General features: G+C 34.0%; 1 protein-coding gene across 1 annotated transcript; it reads left to right on the forward strand.

The window, feature by feature from the left end:
* The first annotated feature begins 2,884 nt into the window (after positions 1-2,884).
* Positions 2,885-4,847, forward strand: LOC123302930. The gene is made up of 3 exons (XM_044886025.1): positions 2,885-3,502; positions 3,664-4,164; positions 4,836-4,847. Exons 1-3 carry the CDS (start codon positions 2,885-2,887, stop codon positions 4,845-4,847), a joined length of 1,131 nt encoding a protein of 376 aa, XP_044741960.1.
* Positions 4,848-10,333: the final 5,486 nt, after the last annotated feature.

Raw genomic sequence — 10,333 nt, forward strand, 5'->3', positions numbered from 1 at the left:
CGATTGAGAGTGAAGGGCTACTTTTCGTAGGCTCGCAACGAAGTTGAGTCGGAAGGCAGTCCAAAAGGAGGTTTGCTTCGTTAAAATACAACCAAATCACTACTGTGAACCATTGAATGTTGAAATTTTCCTTTTCCAATGTGATGTATTCCACCGCTGTTCACCAATTTATGTTGGATTCCCGTCGTTAGGTTTCCAAACTAGACTGCTTGGGCAGGGCTGTCACCAGGTCAACCGTTTGAAGTACGATTCCGAAACTTGTATACCAATAATTAGGGAACTTATCCTTGGATGTAGGTCCTTGGTTAATTATCCTTGTATTGGCAGGCACGTCCTTTTCTGATATAACTAGGCTACTAGTATATTATCTAGTTACGAAGTTGACTTACGATTGTTGATTAATTACTTATTTCTTGAATACTAATTATCGACGTTAGGCAACTTGTTTGCCTAGAATGTTGATTAATTACTATATCTTTGAATATTAATTATCGACGTTAGGCAACTTGTTTGACTAGAATGTTGATTGCACTGACTCTAATTAATGAACTTGAATATTTTTAATAATTAAACTTTATTAATTAAAATATTAACAATTAATTAAAATATTAACAATTAAACTTTATTAATTATCGATATTATAACAATGCAAAATATTGAAAAAGACTGAACAAAAATTGATTGAATTGATTTGCTTATATATTAATTTATTGCAATTCATCGATTTTGGAAGCAACGTGACATGTGTTGCTCGTGGAGAGGATGATTTTGTATTATTGATGACTAATTTCCTCCGTTTCCTGTCTTGATGTTTAAACCAGTGGTTCCCAACAATATATATTTTTCATTTATGTGTGTATCTATGTTGATTGTGTATTGAGTGACTATAAAATTGTATGGTTCCATGGGTGAAAATAATATATAGCATCACATTAAACAGCATATCCTTTATTCCTTTTTTTCAATGATTATCCATGCCGAATAATACTAATGGGCTTCACCACGTGCTAGACGACACCTACATTTAAGGTGAGTGTTTCATGATACATTTATTATATATTATTTCACCTTCCGGAGAAAACTCATAGTGTCACGTTAAGGGAGTCTAATATTGAACCTACGTGTTCGCGCATCCATAAATTGGTCCTTCGAGTCGGATAGGTCATTCAAGCCAAATTTATACGACCTATAGCTATTTATTGCGAGTCAATATACATTTTAGTCCATGTACGTCCGTAAACTTTTGTAAAAATTAGTTAAGTTTGGGATATTTTCAAGTCAAAATTTGCATTAAATATTTCATTTTGTTCAAAACAGAAATTGTTCCTGTAAAAACAAGTCTTAATTTAAAAAAAAATAGACTCTCATATATTTGTTTTTGCGCATGTGAGGGACATACTTGATTTTTGGTTGTTTTTTTTGTTTTCTCTCTTTACACTAAATCACTTCAATATATATACTTGTTCTCTTTTATTTGAACTATCCATTACATCATAATAATATACAAAATTATTAAACACTCTCATAATTCCTTAGTGTTTAGTCACATTCTTTTGAATTAACTTGTAACAGGTGTTATTTATATATATATTTATTTAAATATTAAATCAGTATTTATATATTAAATTTTCTCTCGTTTTATTAAAATTTTTATTAAGTATTATTGATCACATTAATTTGATTAATTTAGAATTAGATTCTGATTTTAATCCAGATTATGCTGTTTTGGATTCATTTTCTGAGTTGGTAGGAGCTATACGTTTGTCAAATGATCAGATTAAAACACCATTAACTACTTCAACGAATCATACCTGTCCGTCTATCAATATGTGGTCTGACCCAAGTTTACCCCGCATTGAGCTTCCTAAGTTCAGTGGTGCTTTGGATTAGTGGCCTGTATTCTATGAAATTTTCAAAAATAAAATACATTTAATTAAAAAATTGTCACCGGATGACAAAATACAATATTTGACAGGAAAAATTACTGGTAAAGCCACTTCTGTATTTGCTGGAATCCCTACTACAGGAAATAATTATGAATTAATTTGGAACGCTTTAATTGATCGTTATCAAGACTCTCGCATGTTAGCAAATAATTACATGAAAGTTATTTTGGACTTCAAACAAATATCAACAGAATCAGAAAAACATCTTAAACAATTTATAGACACTTTTAATGTAGCTGTATCGGCACTTCAAAGTTTAAATATTCCTGATTTAAAAGAATTTATTTAAGCTTATTTAGCGCTTTCCAAATTAGATTCACAAACACGTATAAGAAAGTTTTAGAATTTGTAAAGGCTCAAACAAAAAATTTAAGTAATTCCACCGCTTTTACCAAAGTTCATAAAGCAAGTGGTAGTTCAGCCACTTCTTCGGATGCTTCCTCTTCAAGGATCACTCATGCATTCATGGTCAATCAGGGACCGTCAAAATGTCTTGTATGTGATGTTACTCCTTATCATGCAGTGTATCGATGTTTTAAATTCAAAAAGATGTCTCCTCAGACTCGATATAATTTAGCTAAAGAAAAATCTTTATGTATAAATTGTTTATCGCTTCAACACAAAATTAATAAAAGTAAATCAAAAGAAAAATGTTCTATTTATTTCGTAAAACACACTCCTTGTTACATTTTGAGAAGGTTAACTCTTCCCATACTCAAGCTACGAGAAGCAGCGGTAGTAATGAGAGTCCTTCAGCGCCCCTTAATACTCACCTTTACCCCTCTGGTGATAAAGGATTGCAATCCTCAGATACGACAGACAAATTTGTTTGGTATTCATCTCATGAGTTGCCCTCGCAACATACCACTAGAGTGTGCTCGCAAAATATTGTTTTGTTATCAACTGTTCTCGTTCATTATTTCGATCAATTTAATAAAATGCATAAACTTCGAATGTTACTTGATTCGTGTTCACAATCACATTTTTTAACATTCAATTGTGCTAATCGTTTAGGTTTACCAATTGTTAAAATTTACACTTCTGTTGTAGGAATTGGACAAATCTCCAAACCTATCAAAGGAAGAACTAATCTGGTTATTTCTTCCAGATTTGATAATAATACTAAATATTCCATCGATTGTTTAGTTATAAATAACATTGTTGACAAATCGCCTCCGATTTTAGTTAATGTCAATGAATTATCACATTTGAAAGATTTACTTCTTGCAGATGAAAATTATTTCGCTCCAGCTGCAATCGATGGAATCATCGGCGCAGATTTATATGCACACATAATCGCTAACGGGGAAGTAACTGGTCCTCCTGGTCTTCCTGTTGCGTTGCAATCATCTCTGGCATATGTAGTTATGGACTCTGCTCCCACTACACATCCTGTTAGAACAAATGTTCAAACCTTTTGTTCATTTGAAAATTCTTTAGAATTATTAGTTTCTAAATTTTGGGAAATAGAAAATTTACCCACTTCATCTCCTATGAGTCCTAGTGATAAGGAGTGTGAACAAATTTTAATTCAACTCATCGTAGATCTGACTCGGGTAGATACATTGTTGATCTTCCTTTTAAACAAAATCCCACTTGCCTTGGAAATTCAGAAAATATGGCTTTTCGTAGATTTCTCTCCCTTGAGAGAAAGTTTCAACACTCTCAAGCCTTTTTCAAAATTTATTCCGAAGTCATTCATGACTACATATCTCAGGGTCATATGATCGAAGTTGATCGAAAACTAGATGATGATGGTCCGCATTATTTTATTCCGCATCACCGAGTTGAACGGATCGGTCATTCCACCACACCACTTAGAGTCGTTTTTGACGCAAGTGCAAAAAGTGATAATCAGAAGTCCCTTAATGATATTCTTCATAAAGTTACCAAATTGCAAACTGATTTAGTAACCACTTTGCTTAACTTTCGTTTCTTTTCCATTGCTCTTACTTCAGACATTAAACAAATGTATCGTCAAATTTCATTAAATCCATCTCATCATAGATTTCAACGAATTTTATGGAGAGATTCCCCTTCTCAAAATTTAAAGACATACGAATTAACGACCGTTTCATTTGGGGTTTCTGCTAGTCCGTATAAACAGCTAGCTCATGATGAAGCATTAAACTTCCCTACAGCATCTAAATTCATTGAAAATCCAATGTATGTTGATGATATTTGTGGAAGCATTAGCACGCCTGAAGGAGCTAAACTGGTTTGTGACCAACTAATTGAAATGTTCAGGGCTGGGGGTTTACCATAGGTTAAATGGTCCAGTAACATACCACAAGTTTTAGAACATCTTCCCACAAATTTACTTTCTTTAAATTCTCATTCTTTGTCTTTTGATAAAAATGAATTTCAAAAGGTTTTAGGCCTTAAATGGAATACTAAATCAGATTTGCTTTCCTTCCACATTAATACTTCTCCCGACAAATGTTCGCAACGAATTATCTTATCGACATTAGCTCGGATTTTTTATCCTTTAGGATTTTTAGCTCCCATTACAGTTTTTGCAAAATGTCTAATAAAAGAATTTTGGAAGCTTAAGCTCGAATGGGATGACGATCCTCCATCAAAATTTGTTTCATTGTGGAGGACTTTTCAGGAACAGTTACCGACCCTTTCTCAAATTAAAGTTTCACGACATCTTAGTATCACTGACAATTGCGATTGCACTCTGGTGGGGTTTGCAGATGCTTCTTTGAAGGGATACGCTTGTGTAATTTACTTTCGTGTTGTAGATTCTTCAAATCAAACACATATAAATTTAGTTATAGCCAAATCAAAGGTTTCACCCATGAAACAATATAGTATACCCCGATTGGAATTATTAGCTGCAGTTCTTTTATCTAAATTGATTAAATTTGTAATTGATACTTATAGCCCTCGTTATAAAATTTCAAATGTTTATGCCTTTTCTGACTCACAAGTCGTTTTATATTGGATTAATTCTGATTCAAGTATGTGGAAAACCTTTGTAGCAAATAGAATTACTCAAATTCACGACAATACTTCCCCCAATAATTGGTTTTTCGTGGAAGGGACTCAAAACCCAGCAGATTGCGCTTCTCGTGGTTTGAATCCACAACAATTTATTAATCATAAATTATGGTTTCATGGTCCCCAATGGTTATTAGATGACCCCAAAGGGTGGACATTGATAGATTTTAAAATTAATTCTCACGATATGAATGGCGTTAACGAAAATAAAGTACAAATTGCTACTACCCTCGTAGTACAACAAAATACTCATCCCTATGAGTTAGAAACTAATATAGCCAATTATTTCAAAATACTTAAAATTACAGTTTTTGTACTAAAATTTTGCAGCATTATACCTAAATTCACAGAAATTACAGTGGATGATTTGACTTTGGCAGAAATTTATCTCTGTAAAGCTGTACAAACTCAACACTTTTCTTTTGAAATTGCTCAATTAAAAAAGGGGCGTTATTGTTCAAAATATATCCAAAATTTGAGACCGTTTTTAGATAAAAATGATCTCATTAGGGTTGGAGGTCGATTGTCCAGAGCACCGCTTGCTTATAACGCTCAACATCCCATACTCCTCCCAAAACAGGACAACTTTGTTGTTACTTTAATAACACATTATCATCGTAAAAATTCCATGGGTGAAAATAATATATAACATCACATTAAACAGCATATCCTTTATTCCTTTTTTTCAATGATTATCCATGCTGAATAATACTAATGGGCTTCACCACGTGCTAGACGACACCTACATATAAGGTGTGTGTTTCATGATACATTTATTATATATTATTTCACCTTCCGGAGAAAACACAAAATTATCTAATGAGGCTAACACTAATTTAGTGATGAAGGCAAATCTCTAGTAGTCCTTGCGAGATGGTTAACAAGGGGACAACCCTTGTTAACACGAGAAGTTGCAAACATGAAAGAGGCGCTAAAAAGGAAACAGAGCCTTGTTAGCTACGAGACATACGAAAAATGAGAAACGCTCACAAGACAATTGTCAGCGCGTTAACAAGGAAACTGGTGTCTTTTTTAACTGAGGAAAAACGTTACAAGAAATGAGAAACGCTAACAAGCCAGTAATCTTGTTAACTAACAAACTAAACACAACAGAAATGAGAGGCGCTCATAAACAATTATGAGCGTGCTAACAGACAACTTTAGCTGTGAAAACCTTAAGGAATGTTTGAAGGGTACGAAACCCACAATAGGATTTCACAAATGATACAGCAGAGACGGATTGAGTGAAGGACGCGTTGTAAGCGTGACCAAAATGAATCGTGACAATAAATTTGAAAATATTTCTAGAGGATTGAAGTTTCCTATTATTACCAACGGTTTTACCTCGAATATGCCATGAACATCGAGTACAGCAAATGGAAATGGAGGCGGCCACCTATTGACAGAGGTGAGAAAATATGACCAACTTATTTGTTGGGTAATTTGTTAAAAGGCTACAACACGATCGGCTACATAAACTTTAGGTAAATGCGGAGGAGTGTTCAACCAATACAACACGATGTGAGCATCAGTGAATAAACGAGGGGGAATTTTCAAAAGATTCGGCAGAACTTGACGGACAGACGAGACGAGTTTGCTGAGAAGCAGTGCACCACAGAGTTCTAAGCGGGGTTTACGAATCTGAACTGTAAAATGCATGTGTTGTTGATGAACGTCCCAAATTTGAAAAATATGTGGAGGTACATGGTCGTCCCAACCTAAGTGATTAAACCATAATTTTTTTTGAATGCATTTTAAACTGACGTTAATGGGTGCTAAAAAACCTAATGAATCGTACACTCCTGTCACATGCGAAAGTAAAGTGCGTTTGGTCAAAACGTTTTCAAAAGCTTTAAATTGAAATAGAAAATTATCTGTGTTTGGGTCCCAAAGCAGCCCAAGTATTTTGAAAACAGTCTCCGTTTGCAACATGAACGGAGTTTCGATGTGATCTACCGGAGGATTGGCTAACACAGTATAAGAAATTGAAAATTAGTTAAACCGAATATAATAAATGAATTAGGAATGTGCTTTATCTATTTTTAAAATAACTGGTTGTATTAAAGAAAATGGTATAATAAATAATGTCTATTGCCAGAATGGGTATGTCATTTCGATATAGTGGAAGCATATTTTTAACACAGAGGTGATTTAGATTTGGGAAGTATTACGGATCCCAAATATTAAATAATTTAATCACGGGGCCCATAGCGTGATTAATTATTAAAAGTAAATAAAAATAAAATAAAATAAATATATTCAAAAATACCGTTTATGTTCAAATACATCAATTTAATTATTCGTATATAAATATATAAATGCATGTGACTTTTTTTTACAAGATTTTACGAGTATAATTAAGTACTAAAAATATTCACAAAGATATTAATATAAATATTACAAGAAATGTGATTTTGAATTTTAATAAATTAAAAGCATAAAACAAATATCTAATCACGCAAGATGATGGATATGACATACAGTGTACAAACACGTGATGGTAATTTTTTAAGAAATTTACCAATGGTACACAAGAAAATAATATGAAAATAAAATTACCTTAATACTTAAACTTGTATGTAATGATTCCAATGAAATTTAAAGATTAGTTGACATAGTAGGAACTATATGCACATTTTTAAATATTATACAAGAATAAACCAACAAGCAACACATTGTAACAGCACCAAATCCATCTTCCTCGAGATACCAAATCAGAAGACTCGTGCCTCCTACTTTTACAAATTGCATAATTTATATCTTACGCTCCATCGGTAGACTCGCAAGATATATGAATCATTCACTTAGAAAATATTATAATATTTAAAATAGAGTAAACAAATAAATGATTTTCAAACTGAAAAATATGACGTTTAATATATTGAAAATCAAAACGTCATAACAGACGGATCGCTGCTAGCCTATTTTCGCAACTCAAAACCTCCCCTACTCATGAGAGTTTGTAATTGAATCAGTAAAGTTTTGGCTTGTTCAGAAGATGTCAATAACCTTCGTCAATAATCAATTGCTTTAAACATCTTTGTGAAAGAAAAGCTGAAGGAACTAGACCGTAGGTAACGGTATTAGGTCATATTCGGATTGAGTGGATGGTCGGTAAAAAATGTGCTGATACGAACGATCTTCTGTACGTACTTAAATCTGTCGATACATTTGGAGTATGTCAGGACACAAGGCTACCGCATTGAAAACGAAAACGAAAAGAATAGAGAATGTCAGAAATGTCGCTCTGTAACTTGGGACCGGCTAATAATAGTGAATTTAATGAAATTTTATTGGAACCAGGGTCCGATGCCTTAAAAACCACACGTAATTTAGTGGAAGCACTAGTGTCCTTGGTGACACAATGATGCGGAATAATGTAGCTTGATGAGCTAGTAGCCTCTGACATATGTAGGAGTGAAATGTATTTGTTCATGAACTGAGAGTACGCCTTATATTTCTAAGGACATTTGACAATCTTTTTTCCAAATTGATAAAGGAGGCGAGTGAACGCTGCTAGTTGAAACGGAGCCACAATGTATCGATCCGTTGAATCACGCGAGTGCGAACCTTGAAAATGACGTTCAACCAAAATATCTAATGGATTAGATGCGATAGAAACAGAAACTTCTTCAGTTTCCCAAAAATTTTTTAATTGATAACTAATTTCAGCCGTACTTAGGAGTGAAATGGGTTGAGTAGGGGGGTTGCCCTCAACAGGACCGATAATTAACCACTCGAAAATGCTGCTGATAGCGGAAGGAAATCCCTGAATAGGTTGTGAATCCGGAAAAGAAAATATTGAAGGGAATAAATCAGCCCCTATCAGAAAATCAACAAGGGATTATCTATAAAATTGGCTATCAGCCAAGTTGAGTGAAGCGAAGTAACTGATGACTTCGTGAGACAATTCGACTGGGGGTAAATTTAATGAAATAGTAGCCATGATATATGCTGTTGTAGAAACTTTTATGTCGGACTATTTGGACTTTAAAACGCACGAAACCGTACCGTAACAGGAGGTTTCCATGGCGCTATTACTAGAAATTTGAATTGAAGTGGGTTTAATCGGTAAACCCAGAGCACGACAATATGATAATGAAATGATTGACACTTGGGAGCCAGGGCCCACAAGTGCCCGAACGGAAAAATAGTTACGACTAGGGGATATGAATTAAAATATGAGCTGTGCTCAGTAAGACCCCTTGAGGGTTTTGGGCATTTGAAGTCCATGACAGCACCTCGATGACATTTCCGGCACTGCGAGGGATTGAGGAGCCGGGTGGAGGGAGACGTACTCGATTTGTTCGAAACAGAGGCTTTAGCTGTCAATATGACCGGTGGTTGAACTCCTGGATGGAGGCTTGCATGATGTTGGTTTGAATCACATTTGCGACATACATTTCTTGAAGCGCATTGCGTTTTTAAATGAGAACCCAAATAGTTGAAACACCGCTTGAGTGGTTGTGCATATCGATATTTATTGGACAATTTAATTTTTAAATACAATGGACAATTTGCGAGATTATGTTCCCGTCTGCAACGTATGCATTTGGAAATTTGAGTGTTGTGTTTTGACGAAGAAGATTTGTTTAAATTATGAGAGGTATTTACTAAGAATGATTTGGGCTAGCTTGTTTTTGAAAACGTTGGGTTAATCTCCTTGTATGAATGACGTAATTCAAATTCTCGGCGTATATTAGCGTCAAGATTGTTTAATGTTAAATTAAACACAATAAAATCAATTAAATCTGGAAGATTCATAGAACGAATAGACTTCACAGCGGTTTCATGAGTTGTGAGAAATAAATTTCAATTATTTAAGTTTGACAAATGAGTTGTCTTATAGTCTAAAATCTTTTGTAAATAGAAACTGGCTATGCATCTTTTATTGTGGTAGCGAAAACGTAACGCTTCGTAAGCCAACGAATAATTATCACTGGTTAAAGCGAAACCTGAAATAAGGGCTGTCGCATCACCTTTTAACGAAGTTTTTGGATAACGAAATTTGCAAATGTTGTCCATATTTTTTACATGGACAAGACTGTCAAATTTAGAAATAATTTCCAACCAAGAAGAATCTATATGGCCATGAAACTGAGGTAAAGTAATTCGCTGTTGAACATTGTCCTGTTGAACATGTTTACCTGAATCAACCGATGTTGAATCAGAAACTTTGTCTGGCATTAGTGCCTTCAATTTATGATATTGAAGCTCGATCGAAAATGTACTGGTCATATGCAATTTGTGCTGAAACTATTTTGATTCGCTTCCGTTTTTCTATATTAGAGTTAAATTTCAAAATATCGTTTTTGAATGCTTTTATGATTTCCAATAAAGGGTGGTAGCCTTTTGTATAATAATATAATAATAATAATAAT

This window comes from Chrysoperla carnea, chromosome X (genome assembly GCF_905475395.1).
Source record: "Chrysoperla carnea chromosome X, inChrCarn1.1, whole genome shotgun sequence".
Lineage (NCBI taxonomy): Eukaryota > Metazoa > Arthropoda > Insecta > Neuroptera > Chrysopidae > Chrysoperla > Chrysoperla carnea.